The sequence below is a fragment of the Acanthochromis polyacanthus genome, chromosome 20, assembly GCF_021347895.1.
Source record: "Acanthochromis polyacanthus isolate Apoly-LR-REF ecotype Palm Island chromosome 20, KAUST_Apoly_ChrSc, whole genome shotgun sequence".
Taxonomy (NCBI): domain Eukaryota; kingdom Metazoa; phylum Chordata; class Actinopteri; family Pomacentridae; genus Acanthochromis; species Acanthochromis polyacanthus.
The window spans coordinates 8,253,004-8,280,247 of record NC_067132.1 but is presented as its reverse complement, the minus strand read 5'-3'; the positions used below and the strand labels follow the sequence as shown (position 1 = coordinate 8,280,247).

Sequence of the window (27,244 nt, the reverse complement as noted above, 5' to 3'; positions counted from 1 at the left end):
TGGACCTCACTGTAATTTCATTAGTAGTTGTCATCACTCAAAAACACTGATGTATATGAGGGGTTAGCAAGATGTAGCGTTTAGGTGTCATCACAGTTCCAAGTGGCATTATTCTGTGTTTCTGTGCTGTGCTCATCGATTGACCATCTCCACCTATGACACCCTGGAGGTTGGACAGGAGGTCACATCATAAATGAAACTGCTCACTCAGGCAGCACCTGCAGTTTTAAATAGTAAACACTTATTGATTCAAAGTGATAAACTGCTCAGCTTTTACTTAGGATGGCAAGCATTGTCTCTGCTCTGTCAGTACCACTAGCTTGTAAAAATGTGCTTTCTGGGAAGAAAAAATTTTGCTTTTTCCTTGTTTGTCCTGCATGCGTACATATCCATCCCTCTTCCTGCTGCAACATTCAACTAAAGCAATCTGTCTGTTTTTACTACCACTTTCTGTTTCCCTGGCTTTCTTTGCTCCTCCCCTTTGTGTGTGCATTCACACATGCACACACAAGTGTGGCGGGGATCAGTAGCTCAGGGAGGTTAAGGGAAGGGCGCTATGTGTGTGTGTGTGTGTGTGTGAGATTGCAGGTCTTTCGGTGGGAGGGTGAGAGTGCTTTGTGATGCATGGCTGATGTCGCTGACAACGTCGTCACAGGCCACTTTTCTCACACACACACACACACACACACACACACACACACACACACACACACACACACACACACACACACACACACACACACACACGCGCACTGTCACAGAAATAGCTGATCCTCACATTATCCACACAGCACAGCCAGCATTCCTGACTTCTGCACCTCACTAGCAGTGTCTCGATACTTTGAACCCCCATTACTGGAGTTCTCTAGGAACTTCTGCTTGGACCCCCTCCCTTTCACCTCCCTTTTCAGCCCCGCTCCCCAGAATGGAGCACAGGGGAGCCTCTCGACGGAAGGGTAAGTTTTCTTGATTGAAGTACTGCTTGAATTGCTCTTTGCTTAGCAACATTATAGTGTGATACAATAAACTGTGATTATTGTGGAGGTATCTGGTTAAGTTTTTAATATTTACTACTTCAACCATAAGTTAATTTCTTCTTCATAAAAATTGGTTTCTAAGGACAGCTGTGTTATTGATGAGTTGCTTTCTGTAGCTCACCTGGGGTAGAAATTACATTTCTTCTTGTGTAATACTGTCCTTAAGCTAACTTTAGCCTTTAAAATGTTTCAGTGTTTTCTGTCCATATTTGGCGTGATTATTATTATTATTTATTTATTTATTTATTTATTTTTTAAGTGATTGAGAAGCAACTGCTGTGAGTCTGATGTTTGGGAATTATAAAATCAAAAGTCATGCTGCTTGAAAGAAATGTGATCCAGTGTGAGTCACTGGACAGGGACACAAAAATGTGTTCACTGATGTCAAGCACCTTGCTAAAATGCATGAAAATGAAAGCAATTATCTTTCTTGTTTCTTTTGCTTCTTAATATTGAAGCTTATAATGACTGGTTTCCTTTCACGTTAACCTTGAGCTGTAGGACGAGGGTTTTTTTTCCCTTTTGTCCTACCATTTGCACTTGTGATAGGTTGCATGTCTATTTTTTTTTAACCTCTGTCTCTGTCCTTTTTTTGTTACTCGTTGGCTAACATTGGCAGTGTTAGGCAGCTTACAGCGTCATCACGGTGTGGAGATTAGTGGTTATAAATAGGATGCATGGTCATTTATTACCACGACCATTAGCACATCTTTAGTACCTGCTGGTACATTTGTACCAGTCAGTAAGCAGAGTGCTGATGAAATCTGACTTTGACCCCAGCTTCTGAACATCATCTGTAACCAGTAATATCATCACAAGCACAAAATACTGAGAAGAATTTAGAAAAGAAACACTAGCAGAAAAGACTGGCTAATAAACAGCTTTTGACAAATGACAAACTGCTGTCTAGACTCATAACCATCTTCCATTTTGCACTGCACTGTAGCAGTGTCAGGGAATCCCATCCCCTTATGTAACAACACTGGCTGTGATAAAAAGAATGCAATTTAAATCTCAGATGGCGAGGTCAAGCGTGTACCAACGCTGAGGATTCTCATAGCCATCTGCACTCTTGCTAATCCTGCCATGTTACCATGAATTTGAAGAAAAAAAGGATATTCTAAAGGTGTCAAGAGGCTTTCTCTTACATATGTGCATGTGCACCATTTCAAAAAGCAAAAACTAATTTGAAGTACTCACAAATGGATTATCATTGTAGGCTGGATGGAACTGTAACATTTAGGAAATGAGTCAGGATACTTGCCCACATATACATAATGTTTTGTAAAAGTGTTTAATACAGGAAATTTGTAATACTTCAGATAAAACAACATTTAAAATGTTTTAAGAGATAAATGTACCACGTCAAAGTAGCACTGTAATTTCTCAAAATGATAATGCTGTACAGCGTGAATGCATGTTTAGGCAATTGCCAGAATGATATTTTCTACCTTTTCTAATAACAGCATGCACATTTTTTTTTAGTTAGCACAGAGTCTAAAATTGTCTCTAACAGTTTTCATCAAAAGAATAATTCATGCTATTTTGTGTGCCTTCAATTATAGATTAAGTTCTTAAAAAATTGCAGAATGATGTTCGACACACATCGTAGTTATTTCTGATCAAACTGCTTAGATGTTTGTGGCACTCAAATATGCACTTTCTGGCTCAGGGACTGCAGTATTTGCAAATGAATTTAATGAAATGAAAAGTCAGTGCATTAATACAGGAAACAAGTCTAAATATAAAATATTTAAAACGCTGACAAAAGTAAATAGATACGTGTAGTCATCAAAAACTCGATCTGAAAAAGTGAACTGATTTAAACTTTGCATCACAGTTTGCATTGCTGTCATCCCTTTAGCCATACTAAGGCATTCTTCCTATCTACCTTTTGAAATTATGAGAGAAAAGGTTGGTTGTGGTTTTACCCGAGAGGAATTAATTTAAGCTGTGTTCATTTGTACATGGTAATTACATGCTATATACCCTTTAGCAGTGGTACAGTTTTAGGGGTCACCTAATGTGCTATAGCGCAGTGAGTGTGTCCTCACCACCTGCAGAAGTGGAACATGTATACACATACACACACAGACATAGCCCTCACCATCAAACACACCTGCATTCATTCATCAACAATTACACAAGAGGTTTCTCACTCTTCTACCTTTTCCCTCTTTTTATTACCCTTAGTCGTCGGCTTCTGATGTTTAAGTTCTAATAATTAGACCCTCCAGAAAAACACGGGCAAAAATCCTTGATTATGCGAATAAATATGCGGGGTTTTTATGCCATTTTATGCAGGGAAATGTCGGAAAGTTGCAAAGTATGCGAATAGTTGTGAAATATGCAAAAATATGCGCGATTCACCTGCCGTCTGGCCGCGGAGGGATGTGTCCTCTAATCAGACACTGAGACTGCTGCGGGGTTACTGGACTGACAGCCTGTGCTTTGGGAGGGGGAGAAGCTCACAGCAGCATCTGCTGCTTGTTGAAAACAGTAACTGCAGAATGATCCGAGTTTTCCTGTCAGTCTCCAAAACGGCAGAAAAAGTCGCTAGATTTGTGGCTAGTTGCTTTTAAAAAAAAAAAAAGTCGCTAGGACGCTTTGGAAAGTCGCTAGATTTAGCGAGAACGTCGCTAAGTTGGCAACACTGGCTCGTGCTTCTTATAGACATAATAAAGAGTAGACGCCGCTCGGGGTGCTGCGCAGCGAGAAATACGATAAATACAATAAATAGAAATTATATATCAGAGAAAATGAATATATATAAATCATAGATGGAGTATCAACTTCATTCACACACACACACACACACACACACACACACACACACACACACACACACACACACACACACACACACACACACATATATATATATATATAAATATATATATATATAAATAGGTAAAAGTTATATATCAGAGAAAATCATACTAGATATATAAATCATGTATGGAGTATCAATATAATCAATATATCAGAAAACATAATATATATAAATTATATGTGGAATATTAATATAATCAGTATATCAGAGAAAATTATTATATAAATCATATATAGACTATCAATATAATTCATACATATATATTAAAAAAAGATATATCAGAAAATTATATGTGTGTGTGTGTGTATATATATATATATATATATATATATATATATATATATATATATATATTGTTTTATATGGAAATGTGTTCATTAGTCAGTATTTTGTTTTTATATGTATCTATAGCGTAATCATATATTGTCTCTTCAAATTATTAAAAATAATTGACTTTACTGCCATTATCTGCTTCTCTAACATATATTAGTGTGTGTGTGTTTACAGTGTTTGCAAAATACCTGTCTACAGTCGAGCTTAATATCAGAATATTCTATTACCTATTATTATTATTATCTATTATTCCCGCTATGAATATTAAAATACGCCGAACCATTTGTCCTGTATCATAGCTACATGTATGACGTTTGCAGCAAAGAAATAAAAATAAAAAATGCGTGAAAATCAGTTTAATATTCAGAGTTAAGATGGATAAAATGCGCTGTCAAACAGCGCTGAGTGGAGCGGGTGACCGGACCAAGATGGCAGCCCCACCGCTCGTCAGCCCCAATGGACAGTAGCGGTCGATGCGGCGTCTACTCTTTATATATGTCTATGGTGTGTGTGTGTGTGTGTGTGTGTGTGTGTGTGTGTGTGTGTGTGTGTGTGTGTGTGTGTGTGTGTGTGTGTGTGTGTGTGTGTGTGTGTGTGTGTGTGTGTGTGTGTGTGTGTGTGTGTGTGTGTGTGTGTGTGTGAACTGATGACGTCAGGCCGGGCGTCACATAAAAACACACTGACAACTCCATTTATATTGGTTATAGTTTTCTCATTTTATGCGGAAATTGTGAAATCAAGCGGGACCCGTATATTTCTCTTTTTTTTCGTGGAAATGTGAGATTCTTGCGGGAATTATGTGCTGTTTTGTGGGGATTATGTGGCCTTTTGGGAAAATAATCAGTGGCATTTTGGTGATTAATGCGGGAATTCATGCGATCGCATAATCGCGTTTTCTGGATGGTCTAAATAATGTTGGTGACAGTGCATGACAAAATTGCGCAGATAATTACAAAAACAAACATGGACATGACAAATGGAACACTTCTGTTTGGTCCTCTGTTGTTGGTTAGGGCTGTGTGTTGATTTAAAAGTACTGAAAGTTAAATATTTGTTTGAAAAATAGAGAAGCTCATGGGGCAAAATGTGTTCACTCCTAACTGCTGTGATGACCACAATAATTAAGAAACGGACTGGAACAGCCGGCAGAAGCTGCAGCCTCATTGGACGTCATGTTTCAGATTCACAACCCTGTTGTCAGTTTTTTTGTCCTCTGTTGTTGGTTGTGTTGTTTTGTATTTGCGCATGTACATTGAAATAACTGCAAAGTCATGAAGAGAGAGTAATTAAATAGACAAACTGCCACCATATATGCCCTTTATTTGACAGTTATTTATCCCTTTAGCTGGAATCATTGCCTTTTTAAAGACAGGCTGTTTTGTGCATCTGCTTTAGTCTGAGCAAGCGAGAGGGATTGCATATACACACACACTTGGTGTAGCTTTTTTCAGCCTTGTGCTCTTTCACTCTCATTCTCCTCTCATACCCAGGTGCACATTTGCCAACATTTACATCAATTGCTCTATTTGAACTAGTGTATATGTGCAGCGTGTCGTCAGCATTCCCGAGCTGACATGAGAAAAGATGATGGAAAGGTTTGATGGAAAGCAGGACTGTGTCAAGGAGCAGAATGTACCTGGTCAGTCATCATAGCTGAACTGGTTTCTTCCAAATTTTCAGACCCACACAAAGGGATGTTTCTGACACTTTTGGTAATCTTAACCAGACTACTTTTCATTCAGTTATTTCATGATAATGTCAAAAGCACACATAACTGAGGTCCTGCTTTTGTGAGAAACTGCCATCAAAGTATCTTGATCATGTTTAGAAATAAACAAAAATTTCCAAGAACCACTGCGAGTTTGTCCAAGGTAACATGTGTAATGTGAACAGAGGCCAACATCTGTTAACTAGGCCAGTGTCTTGTCACTGCTACTGTATATGAATGTAGACCATGTCCCGCTGGACTGTTTGCCACAGCACACAAAAGCACGCTCACACACAATGTTGACATTTCCACTCCAGCACTTCAGATTATATGTAAGACAGAATGACAGACATATAATCTTCACCTTCCATTGCCATCTCCTGTTTCTGTCCTTATGTATTTTCTTCAGTAGATAATCTGCTGTAACAATTGCTTCAGTACATGCATCATCTAAAGAGATTTGTGGCACTTGGTACTTTTTTCTTGCTTGTGATGGTGATGTGTAAGTGCAACTTGAGGTCAGTGGAGGATTTAATGACATGGAGGTTGGGCAAATTTGTTGCCACAGGATATTTTTAGCTTAAAAAGGAATAAGATCACATTTTGCTCATGATGCAAATAAAGCAGCAAAGAAATAAAAGTATCATACCAGCATTTTTTTTCCAGATGCGATAAATCCAAATGCAAAGTTCCTTTTTGCTGTTGCATTTGTTTTGATGTCTAGTAACAAATCAACTGTGTTTTAAATAATAACTGATACTAAAAATACTGATTTTCACCAAAATGCTACATATTGGATCCGGTAATCAGCCGGGCCGGATAATCAATCAACATGAAGTTTCAAAATTTTTGATTTACTGGCTTTTTTTTTGAGCAGTGGGAGTTTTTCAACTCAGAAAGCAGAAATCTGATATTTGATAAGTACATCACAGAACATTTCTTACGTGAATGCTCAGTCCTGACCTTGAAAACGGATTGACAAAATAATCCTAACTCAATGCTCACTTATTTAAAGAAATTCCATCTGCTTGTAAAAAGACTGTAAGATGCAGTTGGAACCTCTGTCTCTGTGTTTTAACTGCTGCATGGGACTGTATTTCCACCGGCCCACCTTCCTTGACAATAAATAATAATAACAATAATGGCTATAGCGCTTTTCTAGGCACTCAAAGCGCTTCACAATGGATCCATTATTCATTCACTCACACATTCTCACTCTGGTGGTGGTAAGCTACATTTGTAGCAGCAGCTGCCCTGGGGCAGACTGATGGAAGCGTGGCCTACAGAATCCACACCTACAGCCCCTCTGACCACCACACGCATTCATACACCAGTGTGAGAGCAGCACTGGTAAAGAGGCGGGTAAAGTGTCTTGCCAAAGGACACAACAGCACATGACTAGGCGAGAGCAGGAATCGAACCACCGACCCTTCCATCATTGGACGAACCGCACTACCACCTGATCCACAGCCGCCCTTGAGGGTTGGGTGGATGTTTCTGTTCAGTTCTTGACTGATGTCTAAACCACTTTACATGTGGACATGTTCTACAGGTGAAAATGCACCTGATTTGGAAACAGTACTGCCAGTTTTAGCCTGCTGCCTTGTCTCAAAGAGGATTTATCAAGTGTCACTTAAGACAATGATTACCTGTGGACGAAGTGCTGACTGACAGGATGATTCACCCTTAGCTGCATCCTCACTGTACACTCACTGTATGGTGTCTTAAATTCACTCGCAGTTATCCACACGTACTGAAACACTGTCCTCACCTAATATGTTTCACTATCTCACACAGGCTGTGTTTTAAAGAGCTACACAGCACAAGGACATAATGACTTTCTCTGTGATTACCACCAGGCTAAGCCACGCTGCAAGCCTCTTATTCCCCCTGCAGCTGGATCAGGCAGTAAAAGTTACCCATGAAATCCTCACTGCAGGCAGAGTTCACCATAGGCAGCTCCTTTGATAAATGGAGGGCCGAAGGAAAATTGGTGTAACTGGGGTGGAGAGTAGGAAAAAATACTGATTTCTGATTAGAAATGTTTCCTGTGCTACCTTGAATGCACTGCAGTGATGAATGAAAAGGAACAAATGGCCTAAAACACAAACATTAAAAATGACTTTCAACTAGAGTACTTTAATCGGTCAGTGACATAATTTGGTTTAAACAAGTCATAAATACAAAAACAATCACAGCAGATATTCCCGTAGAACTGACATGAAGAGATCACCCTCTGACAATATGGATTATTATTAAAATAAAACAAGATAAAGCCCTCAATCGTTACACTCGATTGGCTCAGTCTGACTGTTAGATCCGTCAATCAAAAGTTGATTGTGAGGATGTTAATTATTTTATTAAATTAAAATTTAAGGATAATAATACAATCCCTCACAGTACTTGGCAGAAAATAATTTGGGAAAATAATTTCATCTGCTTTTTACTTAGAAATGCCAAACATTCGCTGGGTTCAGATGACAATGGAAAGATTTTATCGTGTTTCTTGTAAAATGACTGTCTTTTGGATTTTGAACTCTTCTGGAAAAAATGATTGATTGATCAAATAATGAACAGATTAAGCAGAAATATACATAATTAGTTGTAGCCTCAACTGCATTTCTGTCGCTGGTACACAGCTCGTTGAAGGCCCCTCAGGTTGAGTTTGAGGGTTAGCAAAATTCAGAGAACCAGACGGCTTGCACAGATAAACACTGCATTCATCACCTTCACTCTGCAGCCCTTTTACAAGCTTTAACCTCTGAAAGTAGGAGGTTAAAAGATAAAAGTAGTTTTCCAGACACTAGTAAACTGCTCTTTACTGCACACATCTAATGCTTGCAAAACAGCTTCTCCTCCCCTAAATATTTGTAATGGTTTTGAGTTGTTAAAACCACTAGATGCTGTTAGTACTTCATTTACTTAATACAAAGTTTACCTCTGGACTTGCTGCATTCATTGTCTGGGTAAAAATGTTATCCATTTGATTTTCTGTCCTCTGTTCTTCCTTCAGTCTTTTATGGGTGCTCTGGTATGAACTTTCTCTGTAGTCACCAAATCTGTTTTGTTTCCTGTTGTATTTTCCTCTTGAATTCCATTTAAATGTCATATTTATTGTGTTACTGTTTGTCTTGTTGGCTTTTATTTATAGTGTTTTATAGTCTATAAAGCACTATGTGACATTTTTGACTACGTGTTTGTTTTGCAAAGGCTTACGCCAGCAGAGTTTTATTATTGCCCTTGTTGCACGGCAGAAGTGGGATCTACTTGAGCTGCTGACACTTTATCTCACTCCTCCTCACTCACAGTCATAGCTTTGAGACAACAGCCTGAGGATTGTTTTGTTGTCCCTTCTTTTTGAACCTTAGAAGGAGAAAGAAAATTTGGTGAATCTGATTTGCTGAAATAAATGAGTTTAACTTCCTCCTGCTTAGTTTGAACATTTCTTTCTTCTCTAAATCAAAGAAAATGTATTAGTGTTTGACAATTGCATCATACATTTGTATTTATTACTGCATATGTGGTGTCGGTATGGACACCATCACATAATTACCTGTGAAATAGACTGATGGTGGGGCAATGGGAAGCACACACTCACAAAGATAACCTTTAGCTAACACATCTCTCAGAGTTCACACTTGGACTTGACGGCAGCTTGTCGGGTATCTTAGCCCGAAATGTTTACTTAGTGCCTTTCTGTGTACGTTGTCAGCCCCAGCATCAAAGACACAACATGATTCACAGTTTGGTGCCAGAATGCTTTCTCTGAAGACAGTTTAGTTTTTGTGTCACATGGACCAGCTGTCTGCCGTGGTTCACAAAGATGAAATTCACAAAACACAGTTTGTTTCCAAATTACTGTTACAGACTGTAAGAACCACTGTGAGGTTTAAATATGAAGCCTTTAAAGTTGTGTGTCTGCTTTACTTCTCATGAGATCCAGTTGTTCTCTGTTTTTAGCGGGTTCTCCATGCTTTTCCAAACATAATAAACATGTGAGTTTAAATCTTTGTATGATTAGATGGTTTCTACATGAATGTGAGGCAAGTGTTAGATGATGTGAGCGTTTACAGAAACGGCCTCCATCAGTGCTTTCAACCAGTGTGTTTCCAGTTATATGACAGTTTCAACCATGGCCTCGATTCCAAGTGCAGCAAAATAACAAATGGTTCATAAATAGTAGTGACTGGACATAACTGCAGTTCTAGGAGCAATCCAAAATGCAACAATGGAGTGTTTCCTGTGTTAGCCTACTTTGTGAATTTTGCATTGTTGATGGCAATGTGAGGGGAGAAAATATCTCCTTAAAGAGGAGATTGAAAAGGAAGAAAAGTAAACAGTCACAACTACTGTCAGATGGAACTGTATTTGATGTGGATTTCACCACAAAGTAAAAAAAAACAAAAAAAACAACTGTTGTTCGTCCATGTAGATACAGCAAATTATCTTGATCATGGGCAAGTTTTGAGCTTGTGCTTTAGAAAGATAAAGAATGTAGTGGTCAGGACATAAGAACGTGACACATATCTCTCATAAAAAGCAAAAATATGGCAGGCAAGCAGCACATCGGTGATCTCGTGGCTCAGTGCTGCCTGTTATTAAAGTTTGTGTAAAGCAGTAATAAGTATGTGTTCTGACTTTATCACACTACAGAAAACTGTGTTTTTAACCACCAAAGTTAAATAATATTAAAAAACCAAATAGGCAAAATTCGGTAAAAAATGGTGAATAAATAAGCTTTTCTCTCTGCTCTGAGATGCAGACATGACCGCTGAAGATGCCGACTGCTGCTCACAGCAGCCAAAATGAACCAGAGAAACACACCTGGCTTCATTTTAACTGAACCAAACAGGTTAGATGTGAAAATACAAATGCACACTATAAGTTTAAAGCATTTTCATCACTTTATGGCTATTGACTTACAATAATAAACGAAACACACAAGGCAGCTTTCACCTATTGGTAAACATGTCCTTGTGATCATTTTATTTAGCTGCGTGATCTCTTCTGTTGTCTTTCACGAATACAAGACTGGAAATTTATCAGATTGCCTTTATTTTCTGCATTATTTGTTTCGTTTGTTGTGCTGTTTATGTTTAAGGTGACTAACTGTATCTTTGGTGAAATCTGAATCATTGTCTTTAGTCTTTTGCCAGAAAGTCTCAAATACTGAGGCTTTCAATAGGCCATTTGTTGTTGTTTTTTCATTTTTGGTATTAATTATTTATACATATTATGAGAAGTCATCATGCCCTAGATTATTAAACATTTATATAAATGTAAGAACATAAAACTCAGATGCTTATGAGTGAGGCAGGATCTAAAGTGGCTTTGATGTCTCATGTCCACAGTTTTAAAAAAAAAAGTCTGTTAGATTTTCTTATAGAAGTTTTACAGAATTGTTAGCAGGAGTTACTTACACTGGCCGCGAGTTATTGTTGTTTTAGTTATTTGTCTCTGCCTCCTGCATTTTTTCTGTGGGCTAAATTAAGAAACTGGGAATTGCATGAACCTTACTACATGATTTTGATTGGATATGATCCAGACATTTTCTAATGGATCATATTGTCTGTACAAAGCTTCGTCCAGGTATGATTTTTTTGATGTTTCATTTTTGGCAGGATCCTGTTCAAAACTTATTGTTACAACAGGTCAACACTGATGGGTAATGCAAAACTAAATTATCAAAGAAAAGATCAGATACACCCTATGAATAAAATGCTACTCACTGCTTGTGTGTACGCTTCAGAGAAAAACGCAAGCGTCACTTAATCAGTAATGCAGAAGACACTACTAATGAAGCATACTTGTAGACCTAAAACCATTTCAACTCCTTGAGAAAGCCGGTTCTGATAGAGTTCCTGTGCTGCACAAAACAGTATAGAATTTGATTAGAGTAATTTCTAGGTCTTGGTTAAAAAAAAAAAAAAAAAAAGTAAAAAGAAGAGTATAAAAACAATTGCGTTTTACCCCATTTCCTTAAAAAAATCTGAATTTCTAAAAATAAATCGATCACAAACCAGGCAGTGCTGCTAAAATGTTCACAATTATGTTAGAAAGCACAGATAAGAACAAGCTTGGTGTCTTCAAAAGCAAGGAGCACACACTGCAATGCACCACAGCTTCTACATCTGGACAACACAGCTCTGCCCTAAGTGCCTTATAGCTGTACCACACCCAAACATCCATGTCCAAATTACTTCTTAAGAAAATGTAGAAAATTCATTTGAAAAGCATCTAGACGGATTATCACAGGCTTATGAGCTATGCAGTGAGGTAGTTATGAACTGTCTCTTCTGCACATGGAAGCCATACCTTTCTGGCTGTGGTCACTGTGATGGGCCTGGATGCATCAGCCAGGCATTCACAGCCTTTTGATAATCGGACTGAGCCACGGCTGGCTGATAGCTTCCCTTAGATTAATTGTCATTTTGGTGAGCGTAGCTAGCACAATGTAACACGATGTTTCTTCTAGGTTTGGAGGAAAGTATTTTAAAGGAAGAAGAGGAAATTAGACTTTCAGTTCTTATTCTAACAATGTCTTGATGAATTCAGTGTTCCATGTAGTTTATTGAGTATTAATTTGCAATTTGTTTGATAAGAACATGTTTGAAAATAAAAAGAATTCTTTGCTCACAGAGAAGAGGCTGTTCATTGTTTGGGGTCAATGTTACCAACATGTGCATTACAGCAAAAAGACAGGAACTGTTAACCAACATGCCCACTGGAACAATGTTGTTCCACATCACATTTCCTCATGTTGAGCTGAACACAGTCAGGATGTAACATAACAGATTTTAAAAACAATTGTTTACATTATGAACATCCAAATAATCATCATTTATTTGTTCTCCAATGTCAAATATGGTTTAAAAAAATCCACCAAAAAGTCTGGAAATGTGATTCTGGAAAAGCATGGAATTTTCTTAAATATTGTGTTTCTTAGTCGCCAACCATGCACTGCATTGCTTCTAAAGAAAAACTCTGCTGTGTTTTCACAGGTGATGGCGTTCCAAAGGAAAACAGTCCTTTTATCAACAACACAGACAATGACAAAGGCAACAGCTATGATGGCACCAACATGGCGCTTTTTGAGGTAACTGTACGATCATTTCTATCAGCTTGAACTGGATGGAGTCATTATACAACAAGCGGCAGGCTATTCTACGCAATGAAATGTGATTATGTGGTCACGTGATGAAGGAGAAACTTTGAACTGTGGAGTAAAAACTGTACTTTAAATAAACATTCACTGCCAGGCCAGACCAATATTTGCAGTTAAATTTAGAACTGCCCTATGAGGCTCAAACCATTCATTAATGCACAGTATACTTAAGCAGCAGGCAAGAGTTTGGTTAACTATTCACGTAGAACACACAGAGATAAAAATACCGATCTCCTGGCTCAACAGTGCATCAGTCCAAGAGTTGATTTACCACCAAAGCCGGCGCATTCCTTGAAGTTCATTCAGCTGAACCTTTGCCAGGTGCTTCACTCTGCCATTTGGCCGACCTTCGTGCTCTGTGGTCAGTGGCCCTTGCACAGAATCAATTAGGCACAGTGGCTTCTGTTTTCAGCACTCTGCAGCAAGCTGATCCAACCAAGCTATTCTGAGATGCTTTGAACAGTTAGTGAGCTGAAGATCACACTGTTCATTTTGTTCCTGGAGTAGTTCATCCGTCTTCTCATCCAAAGCCTAATCAAAACTGAAGAAGTATTTGAGGATATTTTATTATTATTATAGACATTTTTGATTATAAACACGAAATGACAGACCAGGCATTTAAGTCAGTTCTCAAGCTTTAAAGATAAAATGTCTAATGCTGTTGTTGGGAAAAAATGTAAAAAAAGAAAAAAAAATCTTTATTGCAGGAGGAAATGGACAGCAATCCCATGGTGTCATCACTCCTCAACAAACTGGCAAACTACACCAATCTCACCCAGGGGGCCCAGGAGCACGAGGAGGCCGATGATGACGAGGGGCCAAAGAAAAAAACTATTAAGGTGAAACAGAAAGCCTTGTTTCTTCCAGTGTCTGTACCAGAGCTTTACGGTGATGTTTACATCCATGGCATGTATGGTACTGTACAGTTCCATATTAACTTTAAAATTTGCTTAGCTATCATTACATAACAGGGTCTCCCAGATGTTTGTTTTATTCTCAAATCTTTCTGTGGGTACAAACCTTATTGTCTTTTTCTGCCACCTTCTGTTTGCTTGTTTATCTTTAATGCTTAACCTACAAATTGGTGTCACTTTTGACACAAAAAACTAGTATTATGAATGTATTACTGCTTAGAGGGAGGCTGTCAAGTCACGCAGTTAATGTCTGGTACAGAAATACTTATTTTCGCAAGACAGTCAGAAAATACACATTGACAAAGAGAAATTTTAATAGAAATTTTCAAAAAGCTTATTATAGTGACTCTTTATAATCACTTATATAGGAGCAAGGATTGTAGACAAATACACTCATGCTTTAGGAAGGCTATATTTTGGAAGAAGCACATATCTCTTGTTCTTGAAGTCCTGTATGATCTATAGTCTGTTGGTTGGATCAGACGTTATAAAGATGGAATCTACCGTCTCATATTTCTGGGCCTTTTTTTTGTTGCCCTTGTCCAATGGTTCATTTGTATGTTCTCTACTTGAGGGTCTTTCGATGCTCATGTTTTGACTTTCTTAGAAAAGAAAAGTTTCCACACTGCTGCCATGCGGCACATAGATGCTTTTGTAACCACAACTTCAGTCCCATGCCAGTTGCCCCATCTTGTCCACTGTATGGAAATAGGCCTTGGGTACCTCCCACTGCTTGCAGGAACATCTTACTAAAGAAATAAGTAGATGAAGCTGGCACCATCGTCGCTCCTCTTTGTCTGGAATAGCAGGATTAGACCTTTACATTTGGAGATGGCTAAAAAGGTAGCTGTTTCTTAATTCACTTGATATTTTCGATATTTTGTGTTTATGTCAGAAAGTTTAATATATTCCTGTTGCTTTTGCTTTTTTACATGTTGTTGCGAAACTACAGTTTCTTAAGAGGAATGCTGTATTTCGGAACGGAAGCATTGAAGGATTTTTGACACATTTTGATACTAGTTACTGCGTAGCACAGTGCCGTTACATAAGTTGTGCCTTTGTCACCGACATGTAAAATCCATTTTGAACGTTGGCTCATTTTTAACTAACATTTCTCTTTAGAAATACGGTCCTCACATTGCTGATAGTGACGTCTTTTGCTTTGTACACTGTGGATCCCTGTGCATGATGCTGCCATATCAAAGAACTGTCATTGTATAGCATGGGAAATAAGTTGCATATGAATTATGTCTAAGTATGTGGATCAGATGCAGTATTTGGTGTAGTATAGCTAATTTTGTATTTACTTCTCTTATTTTAGGAATAATTTTTATTGCAACTCTCAAAGGAGATATTTTTGTTAGTACAATCCTGACTGAATTGACTGATACAGTATATTACAGTGTATACAGGTTTATGTTAGCCTCCCCCTCCTTCTGTTTTTGTCTGCCTGTCTGGTTTTAGCTTCTCTGCCAGCATTGCTGTAATTCTCCTTCATGTCTCCCTTCTTTCTCATTCACCTCCTCCAGCATACATGTGCACACTTTTAACCCTTGTTGTCTTTTCACTCCTCTGTCATCCCCCATCCTACCTCCCACTACAGAGCCCTCAGATGGGGACCTTCATGGGCGTCTACCTCCCATGCCTCCAGAATATTTTGGGGGTCATCCTGTTTCTGCGCCTTACCTGGATTGTCGGCACTGCTGGCATCTTGGAGTCCTTGGCTATTGTTGGCTTGTGCTGCTCATGTGTAAGTACTTAAACTCTCTTCCAGTTTGGGTTTGGCTGTCTTACTGTGTTTTATTGCCCACAGTGTTGCCTCTTAGGCTACTTGCAGTCTATCAGTTACTATCAGTTACTATCGGAGAGGTTAATAGAGGATTTGTTATCATTATTATGGAAAACACGCCGATTTTAGCGTAATTTCTTATTTGCACAGTTAATTTAAATGTTTGGCTTTGTACCCCCTTGTGTATGCTTCCACGTCATTCTTAACATGTAAAACATGTTTATGTTTGGCTAAATGATACATGAGTAGAAAGTGAGAGGAGCTGGTCTGACTCTTGACATGAATATTATTTGTTCTTTAGCAAGGGATTTAGCATTAAGTCATTAGAGCAATGATGCGCAAGATTATGTAAGAGTGAACTTAATCTACATACCGAGCTCTTTAATGCATTATGAATACATTAGCACATGACATAATATGAATGTGCCTATGTGGTTGAGTGTTTTTGCTGATTTTGGGGGCAGATACTGCTTCGGCTTCTAATGGCAGACAGAGCCAAATGTTGGACTGACGACCAGCAAGTTGACTCAGTTGCACTGATCCCTGCTATATTTAGCCACTGTGACTGTGTTTCTCATGCGCTGCTGGCCCTTAATGGTACCTGGCTTGACGTGTAATCCATCCATCTGCAAACTGTCAGAAACGTAGTGGCAGCATGCACACCCACACAGAGGCTGTATTTGCCAGTCCCACAGCAGACAATGGACTATTTCTTCTTAATCAGGGAAAGTACAAAAAACCTCAAGTACAGCCTCAATTCAGTGCTTTTTGCCCTGTTATTTAGTGCTTTCTTGGCATAACAAGATCAATTTCACTCACAGTGACCAAGAGCGGCAAAGTTCACATAACTATGCAGCCACGAAGTTTGACTTTGTTCTGTTATAACTGTAATACACAGTAAAAGCCATATATCAAGACATATTTATATTTGAATGTACTGGAATTACTTGCACATTTATTGTAAATGCTCCGAAACCACAGTGTCAACCATGTGTAATGCAATGATTTCATATTAAATTTCATGGCTTATGAACCGTGTGCCTCGAAAGATGGGAACTCCATTTCATATATTATAATCTCGCCAAAGTGCGTAGGCAGGGTTTACTCTACCCCACATCACTGCAGTTACATAATGCCAGAGCCAAGCGAAGACAAACAGATTAATGTTCATTTTCACTGCTTAGACCACATCTGACTTTGTGCTGCTGGTTCCACATCAACCAGCTGCTTATAGGTCATATTCTGTGTGCTCTAGACCCAACACCAGAAATATCTAAAAATACACTGAGGGTATTTCATTCAACATGAAAAAGTTCAGATTTAATCTTATTCTACTAATATCTTATAATGCGTGTGCTGAAAAAAGATTTCTGTCTTATTTCAGCACAAATAACTGTGGAAAGGGAAAGACACGGGCTATACAATGAAAACAGAGGCTCAGTGAGTCAGACTGGATCTGATGACCAGGCCGCACGCTAACATATGGAGAGTACAAGCAAACTTCATTAGCCCGCTACACAGCACAGCATACAGAATATTTTCCATCATGTCATGAGTGGTCTCTGTGTATGGCTCAGTCACAGGTACACAGTAGGAGCTTTGTGTTTATAACTCTCTGCCAGCATATGGGTTCCCGAAATGTAACAAATCAGCATCTTAATCCCCATGTGACACAATAAAAACAAGACTGGTTCGGGTGGCATGTGTGATTTTGGTAAAAGAGATCTTAGTATTAAAATCTGCATTTTTTTTGGTGATATGGTTCTCTGAATATCACAGCTTAAGGTTTAAAGGATGAAGGATGAAAGCACCCACGGCAAAATTTTTACATAATTGAAATTGAGTTAATGTGGTTTCAGTTATTGGGATTTTTGTCAGTGTGTCGCAGTTACCACAGTCCATTGAAGAATGTTGTTTAATTTTTTTTGGTCATGACACTTTCAGCAAAAATCCTGTGTGTTAAACCTTGAATTTCAAAGAGCTTAATAATTGGTTCGCCTTGAGAGGGCTTAAAGCATCACTGCTGGTGAATTTCCAAACCATTACCAGCTACCTGTACATTGGCAAATGAGTCCACATGGGAATTGTGAATAGCAGTGCTGCACTTTGCTTTAAGTTCTTTCATTCGCTTGTGGTCTCGTCCTATCTACCTCGTAGCTGCTTAGGGATTCAGTGGAAGTGAGAAGTAAAACTGTCAGCTAATTGGCTTTACTCCAACTTGTCTGCCACTTTAAATCGGATGCCCAGCAAAGAGCACAAGGTTTATCTTAGTCGTGTCCTTGTCCTTCCTCCCCTCCTCCTCTTCTTCCCTCTCTCTTTACCCTTTCTTTGCTCACCTTCATGCTTATCCCAATCCCTCTGTCTTTTTCCCTTAAAGTTTTAACTTTCATGTCTTTTCTCTTCTTGTCTTTGTCCTTCTTATCCTGTCTCACTCTGTCCTTGTCTCTGCTCTGTCCTTCCTCTCATCCGGAAGCACTGTTAGGTAACAGGCTGATGGAAATATCCTCAGCCACAATGACTGATTTCACGGAAAAGCTCGTATCCATTACCAATCCAAAAGATTTAGGGCATAAGCCCATAAGAAGTGTTTTGACGGACTAAATGCTAGATTAACCCACCACGGACCCCATTGTTCAGAACATCCGAAACCGTTATGGAAATAAAGAACTGCTGGGTGGGCAAGGAGATTTTTTTTTTCCATGTTTGATTTTGAACATGTCATCAATAGCACTCTTACAACACGGTGCATCTCAACTATGCCATGTATGTCACTATGTCATTTATGTACATATCATTTGTAGATTCATCATGCCTGGTATATTGTCACTATGAGAGCTCTATTATTATAGCTTTATTTTAAGACCTGTTCTGCTTTTATCATTTCTTGACTTTGTAATAACTTTGTCACCAATTCAAGCTCTGATATATCTTTTTGTAACGTCTTCAGCTTTCAGAATTTAATCTTCAAACCTTTGTTCCTTGCCCTCATCTCTCCACAGACCATGCTGACAGCCATTTCCATGAGTGCAATCGCTACTAATGGCGTTGTACCAGGTAGGATGCTTTATCAATAGATGGCAATGATGAAGCAGTAAGATGTTGATTTGTGTTCTTACTGTCTGAATGCTGATTTTATTGTGCTTTAGCTCCAGCTAGAGTCTTAGTATTTCATTTCTCACCTTTACACATGTGTATAGCACAGAATCCTAATTTTCTTTCCATAATCCAATGGCTATATGATAATTGTTAAAAGATACTGTCCTCTAAGGATTTCAGCAATGCAGGACATTTTTAAACCGTCGGTTATGACCAAAACAGTGAAAATGATGAACTGAAATGTTGGTGTAACACGAGGTAGTATTTTCTTTCTCATAAAAATCATTTCCACTGTTTGTCCTTTGCAGCTGGAGGCTCGTACTATATGATATCCAGATCTCTGGGTCCAGAGTTTGGCGGAGCTGTGGGTCTCTGCTTCTATCTGGGGACCACCTTTGCTGGCTCCATGTACATCCTAGGTACCATTGAAATTCTACTGGTGAGTCAAATGAGTTTGTACTTGGTTACCTCTCTATGGCATCTACCTTTAGATGCCTACTTCAAGTTTAAGCAAAATAACATCTAAAAATGTTGCCAACTTCAGTTTGTCATTAGTTATCTACATTTATTGCTACAATGTGACAGCTGGCTTTAAATGCCAGGATGAAAATATGAGTACATGCAAAACCAAACCAAAATGAGCTGGCTTGTATTCAGCTTTTCGGTCTTCTTGTTTTTAAGATGTTAAGTGTATGTTTTTAAAAAATATATTGTTCTGTCTGCTCCCCGACCATCCAGACCTACATTGTGCCTAAAGCAGCCATCTTTGTGGCAGAGAGAAAGGAGGATGAGGTGGATGCCCTGCTTAACAACATGCGTGTTTATGGCACATGCTGCCTCGCCCTGATGGCCGTGGTTGTCTTTGTCGGTGTCAAATACGTCAACAAGCTAGCATTAGTCTTTCTGGCTTGTGTTATTCTTTCCATCCTTGCCATCTATGCTGGAGTCATCAAGACCATTTTTGAGCCACCATACTTTCCGTAAGTTCAGTTTATAATTACCTTCAATGTTGTAGTGAACTAATTATTTAAGAATAGCATCGGAGTGGATCTCTTAGTGAGCCACAGTGGTTTGTGAGCATTTAATTTAGATGTGCAGCAATAGTTTTTCTTATCAGTTAACCTAGTGTCATTTTAAGATGTCCATTTTTTTCCCTCCACACAGTGTTTGTATGTTGGGGAATCGTACTTTGCAGAACCACAACTTCGACAAGTGTCTTAAGACTGACATTGTAGATAACCTGACAGTCACTACCCAGCTGTGGAAGCTGTTCTGTGATGGAACTGGGCTCAATGCCACCTGCAACAAGTATTTTGATGAAAATAATGTGACCATGGTGCAGGGCATCCCCGGACTGACCAGTGGAGTCATTTCAGGTTGGAGCACTGTGTTTTTCTTTGCAGACATTGGTTGCAGTGTGTAGATGTGGAAGGCTTAAAATAAGCCTTTGATTTATTTTCTATTATAATATCTGGTTTTATTACTGTCTGTTACCTTTCCACTGTCTAATGCACAACATATGTATAAATTTGTCAAAATCATCCACACATGGTTTGTCGCCTTCAACCTCACATACCTCGCAAACTCAGCCTGGCAAAACACACTTTGAAAGTGATACAAAAGCTAAATGAAGAGGCCTGGACAATGTTTGGTAATTATCAGTAGGAATGTACACAGACATGATTGTAGTGGTTTAAATACAGTGCAAACTCCAAGAATTCCTCATGGTTATGTAACTGCTGGCCATGACAGACTAGTTTTACTGCTGGCCCTCAGTGCAAATGCATTCTTTTCTTATTTCTTGTGAAGCAAGCGGAGCAAACATGTACAGGTGTCATGATTTCATTTGTGATGATTTTACTGTCTGCATAAATAACTCCTTCCTAGGTCCTCGTCTTCTTTCTCTAAAATGTTTGTCCTTCTAAACACTGGTTTAGATTGGTTTTCCTTTTTGTGCATTAAGACCACTACACTTACTAGTGAAAATTCTGTACCATATTTCATAATTCGTCATTTAGAAATCAGTGTGTTCTTACGAGCAGTTCAGTTCAAGGATGACTTCATTTCCAGTATTATGGAAGCAAAGGTTATTGATGATTGAGCAGTTACAAATAACTGTAAGCTTTTTTGTCAGAATCTTTTTTTCCTGAATGGTTTTAATATCAAAAAGTTAGTTTGTGTCTAAAAAGGCTTGAACTTAATTTGTAGAAATCTTTTGTGCCTGTTGGGTCCATGTTGGGTTTCTCTCTGTTTTCCTGATCAATCTACCAACATAATTGAAAAAATTGTTGTAACAGTTTGTGTCATACCAAGCCTAATCTTGCTCTGCAGTGGACTGGTTGATCATTTTATGTCTCGTTGGTTGAGTATTTTTCACTCATAAAATCGAATGCCTCCCTTGCCGACCAGTGACTGGACCATAGGCAATAAATAAGGTCTCAGTACTCTTATGGACCCACATGGAGCCCAGGACAAAACCCGATTTTTTTTTTTTCTCCTTCCTTCTTCATAACACACAACTCTGTACAACACATTTTATTTTTTGAATATTAATTACTGTTTCTGTCTCTCTTGTAGAAAACATGTGGTCAAAGTATGGCCCTCTGGGCATGTTGGTAGAAAACAAGTTGACGTCTTATGGGGGACATGACCCTTCCCAGGACGTTTACCTACCCTATGTAGCCAATGACATCACGACCTTCTTCACACTGCTGGTCGGCATCTACTTCCCTTCTGTCACTGGTGAGATTGATAAAAGCAACGCATCCAGCACACATCATAATGTAGATATTAACATATTTATGAAGAATTTTTCAGCTTGGAGTTTGGTTTCACTTGTAAAGATTGTCGATTTTCTGTTCTGCTTTAGGGATCATGGCTGGTTCAAACCGCTCAGGTGACCTGAGAGATGCCCAGAAGTCCATCCCTATTGGGACCATCCTGGCTATTGCTACCACGTCCTTCATCTGTATCCTTATACCTTTTACTGTGACATAAGTACTAGACAATCTAGCTACGAAGCACACAGGGCACTGATTTTAAACAATGGTATTACAGATTGATTGACTAAGTCCTCCATGAGCTTTTTATTCACAGCTAAGTTTACTAGATTTCCCTAAAAGTGCAGCCCACAGCTGCCAGGTTTATGGGCTGTTGGTGGGAACCTTTAGTTTGGGAGCCCTTAGAGCAGAAGGTAAACCATGACTAAACTGTATAACGCTTTGCCAGTTGATTCATTTTATCTTCCTAAGTAGTGTTTCTCAGACGTCACCTGTGTGGTTCTGTTTGGAGCCTGTATTGAGGGAGTTCTGCTTCGAGACAAGTAAGAGTTTAACACTTTAGAATACTGTACATGTGTAGTGCAAAGTATGCTAAATCGATATCTTTTAATAAGGAATTGGGAAAGAAATTGTGTCTGTTTTATTTCATTTTGTTTTTCAATTTCTCTTCTAGTATCACTTGTAAGATAAGATCATTCCTTATTGCTACAAAGCCAAGGAAAATTTACATTGTTATAGCAACATTAAACATGTATAATAATAATGATAGTAATAATAATAATTGTATTAATAACAATAATAATAATCATATGTACAAAGATGGAAAAATGAAAATGAAGAATACAGTATTATTACACAGTAGACAATAACAATGCAAGTGGCTTAAATGTAAAAGTGCAAAAACTTGCTGTGCAAATTTTGTTATGGTGTGAGATGATGCTATGGATAAAAATTTATAGTCACTTTAAGTAATCTCAGGATCAAGAGTTTTTCTTTCAATAGTTATAATTTAACAATGTTAACAAAAGGGTCATGCTTGTCACTGTATACACAATTTCCTAAAACAGCTGTGTACTTACAGATGTTAGCATACATCACTCAAACTGGAGGAAATTTGTTAAACTTTTTTCAGAAGAGAATTAATCCCCCATTGGATCTCTGCTGTAGGATTCTGCATGAACAGTTTGCGTGTTCATTGTAAATAAGGAAACCTGACGCATATGTGATAATTAATTATGCATATGGTTGTTTTTGTGTTGCAGGTTTGGTGACTCGGTGAAAGGGAACCTTGTTATAGGTACACTATCATGGCCCTCACCCTGGGTTATTGTTATTGGCTCGTTCTTCTCCTGTTGTGGGGCAGGTTTGCAGAGTTTGACAGGAGCCCCTCGCCTGCTTCAGGCTATCGCAAGAGATGGCATTGTACCTTTCTTACAGGTTAGACACAACAAACTAGCACAAATACTTTCAAGACAGCCTTCATCTTAATGTGCTTCAAGTTTCATGCTTGATTGTGTGTATCGCTTCATAGGTATTTGGTCATGGGAAAGCTAACGGCGAGCCTACCTGGGCTCTTCTGCTGACTGCTGGGATCTGTGAGATCGGTATCCTCATTGCCTCCCTGGACGCTGTGGCTCCTATCCTTTCCATGTCAGTATCTGTTTTCATAACAATATTACTATGCTCACTTTCCATAAAAACAGCTCACCAGATGAAGACTGTGATCCCTCGAGTATTCACTTCTTAAAGCCATTTACAGTAGGTCATAAAGTGGAGATTTAGATGATGAGTGAGTAGTTTGTTTTGGCTTGTTGTCTTCCTCTCCACAGGTTTTTCCTCATGTGCTACCTGTTTGTCAACCTGGCCTGTGCTGTTCAGACTCTGCTGCGAACACCCAACTGGAGACCACGCTTCAAGTATTACCACTGGTGGGTAAAAAATTATATACGATTGCAGGTACTAAAATTTTCTTTTTGACAGTGAAAGAATGAGATATTAAAAGGTTGTTGAAATCCTTCTTTTTCCGTTAGGAATCCTACTGTTGAGATGACTTTTTTAAATTTTAGGACACTTACCAAGAATGACAAAAACAAACGCCTTCACAACCGCAAGCACATTCATTTAATGTGGTTTATGCAATGGTCGTACTGAGATGAGTTCCACAGCACAAGCTCAGGACAATGCAGAACAGCACTATTGTTAGCTGTGGATTGTGATTATTAAGTTCAAAGCCTCTTATGTATCCATTGTAACCTGTTTCACTCCTTTAAGACATTTCCATGAATTCACAAAACGATGTAAATCAATTCTTTAAGTGGATGAGCATGTAAAGAGTGGACGAGAGTTGTAAACCTTGTTTTTTCTTCGACAGGGCTTTATCCTTCCTAGGAATGAGCTTGTGTCTTGCTCTCATGTTCATCTCCTCCTGGTATTATGCCATTGTTGCCATGGCCATCGCTGGCTGCATCTACAAATACATTGAATATCGAGGGTAAGACTGACTTTATTTACAAAACTTCCATTGGTTTAGAGATGGTTGAGTGAGCAAAAAAACAGTAAAGGAAGAATCAGAGAGGTGTGAAGACTACCATGCAGCCACTTAGTGAACAGTGAACAGATTTGCCAGCATTTTGATTTTGTGTTGAATGTTTCGTGTTACAGTAAGTTAATTATTAATAGTGTACTCATGTTAGTACAGATAAATTGTGTATATATCACCAAATGAACTGTACTTCCATGAAAAACATCAGATATGATTTTAACTGCCAAACAGTCCAGCTGTAATTACAGTGGAAAACTTATTAAGTCCATTCATTGCCCTGTTTTTAATGAATATGTTTTTTCCATTTATATTTTTGTGTCTTTTTCTCTACAGTTGATTTTTTTTCCTTTTATGTGTTTGCCTTACCAGGGCGGAGAAGGAGTGGGGTGATGGCATCCGAGGCCTCTCCCTGAATGCAGCCCGCTACGCCCTCATTCGCCTTGAGGAGGCTCCACCACACACCAAGAACTGGAGGTATGGGATGATTTGCCTGTCTTTCACTAGGTGTGTGTCGCATCTGGTTACAGTTGACATAGTGCCACCTGTCACTGCTGGAGTGGACAATAGAGAGACAGGAATAGACACAGAGGGTAAATTTGATTAATCTCTTGGTTCTCTACCTAATCTGACACAAAAAGGCTGATAAGCCTCGTGCTGTACCGAGGCCCACATTGGCTGACCTTGTGAACTGTCTCTTCAAAAGTTAAACCCTCTCACTTTTTTGGAGTGCTCAGTGTGAATACTTTATTTAGGGGTTTGATATTTCCATTTATAGAGATAAGCTACAATAGGTGACTTTTCCTTTTTGTGTCCTTCTAAGTTTCTGTTCTCGATGTGTTAATCCACTACACTTGAGGTCCTTCAGACAGAGCTCTTATTTCATGACTCGGTTATACTCACAAATTGTTGGCCTTATAAAATCATTTTGATTTTACCTAGTAATTCTGTCATTTTTGTCAGACAGCAATATTAGTTGTTGTTCCTAAACATTTGAAAATGTCAGGATAAGCTGATGTCTTCTACCCCTCCCCCCAGGAAAAAAATGAAATCTGATTTTTGTCCCTCCATTCTCCTTTTTCCTCTTGTATGTAATGTGTCCAGACCGCAGTTGTTGGTGCTCCTGAACCTGGACTCAGATCAAGGAGTTAAACACCCTCGTCTGCTGTCCTTCACCACTCAGCTGAAGGCGGGAAAAGGCCTGACAATTGTCGGGAATGTTATAGAGGGAACCTATCTTACTAAAGAGGCAGAAGCCAAGAAAGCTGAGCAGGTACAGTGGAAATGCACACACAAGTGGAAAAACAGGCTTTTTAAATGCAGGCACAAGTATATTATCATTGATACTGCTTTTGCCCACAATTTTCAACTCCTCATTCTGGACTCAGTTCGATTGAAACTGTGATGCCATAGGGACAGTTGCTAATGATTTACCACTTCTGTTTTGTACTGTCTGTTTTATTATCTGTTCATTGGTGATGAAGCATGTTTACTGAAAACTAAATTTTATGTTTTGTCCTCAGAAGTGATTCATACCCACCAGTAGACCCACCAGCAAATCTGGTGTGGCGATCAGGGTTTGCAGACTTAGCAGAAGCAGCTTAGAGCCAAACTGCAGATAAACTCTGCCCCCTACTGGCCATATTGAGCAAATAAAATTATTCTTGCTTCCTGATTTGACAAGTGTCCTCAAAACCGCTTTTAATCTTTGGATTACTTTTTCTGCAAAAGCAATCTTGTGCAGAAGCAAAATATCCGTGCTTATCGTTTAGTCCATCAGTATGAATTGTCCTGGATGGATACTAAAGAGAGTCTGACTGTACATTTTCAGGTAAAAACAAAGGAGCAATGAATATTTGGTATTGAGGAGCTAGAGCATCTTCTCCAGAAAGACCTATTTTCTCAGAAATCAGTTCAGCATTAGTAATGCAATAACTTTCTGTTCCACCTCCTTAGTACTTAGGGTTAAATATCCTTTCCTCTGCTGTTTTGCTCTCTTTCTCTGTCCAGAACATCAAGTCTTCCATGTCAGCAGAGCGAACCAAGGGTTTCTGTCATGTTGTGGTGTCTTCAAACCTCAGAGATGGCTTCTCCCACCTCATTCAGTCTGCAGGCTTGGGAGGCATGAAGCACAATTCAGTCCTGATGGCCTGGCCTGGAACGTGGAAACAGTCCAATGACCCACAGTCGTGGAGGAACTTCATTGGTATAGTGCAGAAGACAGTTCAAACTGAACTGGAGTGTATATAAATATATATAGAGAGAGTTAGATCTAAACACACAGTGAAAGTTACAACAACACTTTATCTTTTGCATATTTAAATAACTGTTTGTGAAATAATTCCATCAAGATGGCAGTGACTTATTGTCTCATAGACTCATACTGATCGATAGGCCATGTCTCTCACAGACGCTCTCTCTTTCTGTCCATCCAGAGACGATACGGGAGACCACAGCAGCCCATCAGGCCTTACTTGTGGCTAAGAATGTGGACAGTTTTCCCACCAACCAGGACCGTCTAGGGGAGGGCACTATTGATGTGTGGTGGGTGGTTCACGATGGAGGCATGCTAATGCTGCTACCATTCCTGCTGCGACAGCACAAGGTCGGTTGTGTTTATCCCTGGAATCTCCTCAACCCCAGCAAATATTTCTTTACAGACACATTCAGAATCCTTTGACTCCCTCCATTCTCTCTGTCCTCGTACTGTCCTTCTCCTTGATCATACTTTACCACACTAATCCATCCATCTTTCCCTGTTTGACTGTTGCTTTTCCTTTTCTTCCACATTAACTGTCTTTCCCTCCTCCAGGTGTGGAGAAAGTGTAAGATGCGTATCTTCACTGTAGCCCAGATGGATGACAACAGCATTCAAATGAAGAAAGACCTCCAGATGTTCCTTTATCACCTGCGACTGGATGCCGAGGTGGAAGTAGTGGAAATGGTGAGGTTTTGACTGACAGAAGAGCACAGCATTACATTCTGTAGTGGGACCTCCTGTAATAGTCCTCAGTCACAATTTTTCATATGTGGAGGGTGCTGGGTTTTTT

General features: G+C 39.0%; 1 protein-coding gene across 7 annotated transcripts in view; it reads left to right on the top strand.

The window, feature by feature from the left end:
* Positions 1-27,244, top strand: part of slc12a7b (solute carrier family 12 member 7b) — a 75,819-nt gene that overhangs the window by 35,040 nt on the left and 13,535 nt on the right. For 6 of the 7 annotated variants that reach the window (XM_022192179.2, XM_022192178.2, XM_022192182.2 and 3 more), the window contains exons 2-20: positions 12,913-13,007; positions 13,784-13,915; positions 15,594-15,740; positions 18,779-18,833; positions 19,184-19,314; positions 19,614-19,855; positions 20,040-20,251; positions 21,453-21,617; positions 21,745-21,843; positions 22,140-22,197; positions 22,918-23,092; positions 23,187-23,305; positions 23,485-23,583; positions 24,027-24,146; positions 24,567-24,671; positions 25,299-25,467; positions 26,205-26,400; positions 26,630-26,799; positions 27,007-27,138. In XM_022192179.2, coding sequence (XP_022047871.1) covers positions 12,913-13,007; positions 13,784-13,915; positions 15,594-15,740; positions 18,779-18,833; positions 19,184-19,314; positions 19,614-19,855; positions 20,040-20,251; positions 21,453-21,617; positions 21,745-21,843; positions 22,140-22,197; positions 22,918-23,092; positions 23,187-23,305; positions 23,485-23,583; positions 24,027-24,146; positions 24,567-24,671; positions 25,299-25,467; positions 26,205-26,400; positions 26,630-26,799; positions 27,007-27,138 — 2,621 coding nt within the window. Of the gene's footprint in view, positions 1-685; positions 957-12,912; positions 13,008-13,783; positions 13,916-15,593; positions 15,741-18,778; positions 18,834-19,183; positions 19,315-19,613; positions 19,856-20,039; positions 20,252-21,452; positions 21,618-21,744; positions 21,844-22,139; positions 22,198-22,917; positions 23,093-23,186; positions 23,306-23,484; positions 23,584-24,026; positions 24,147-24,566; positions 24,672-25,298; positions 25,468-26,204; positions 26,401-26,629; positions 26,800-27,006; positions 27,139-27,244 lie in introns of those variants that run through there. The other variant, XM_051940814.1, reaches the window with a different exon arrangement.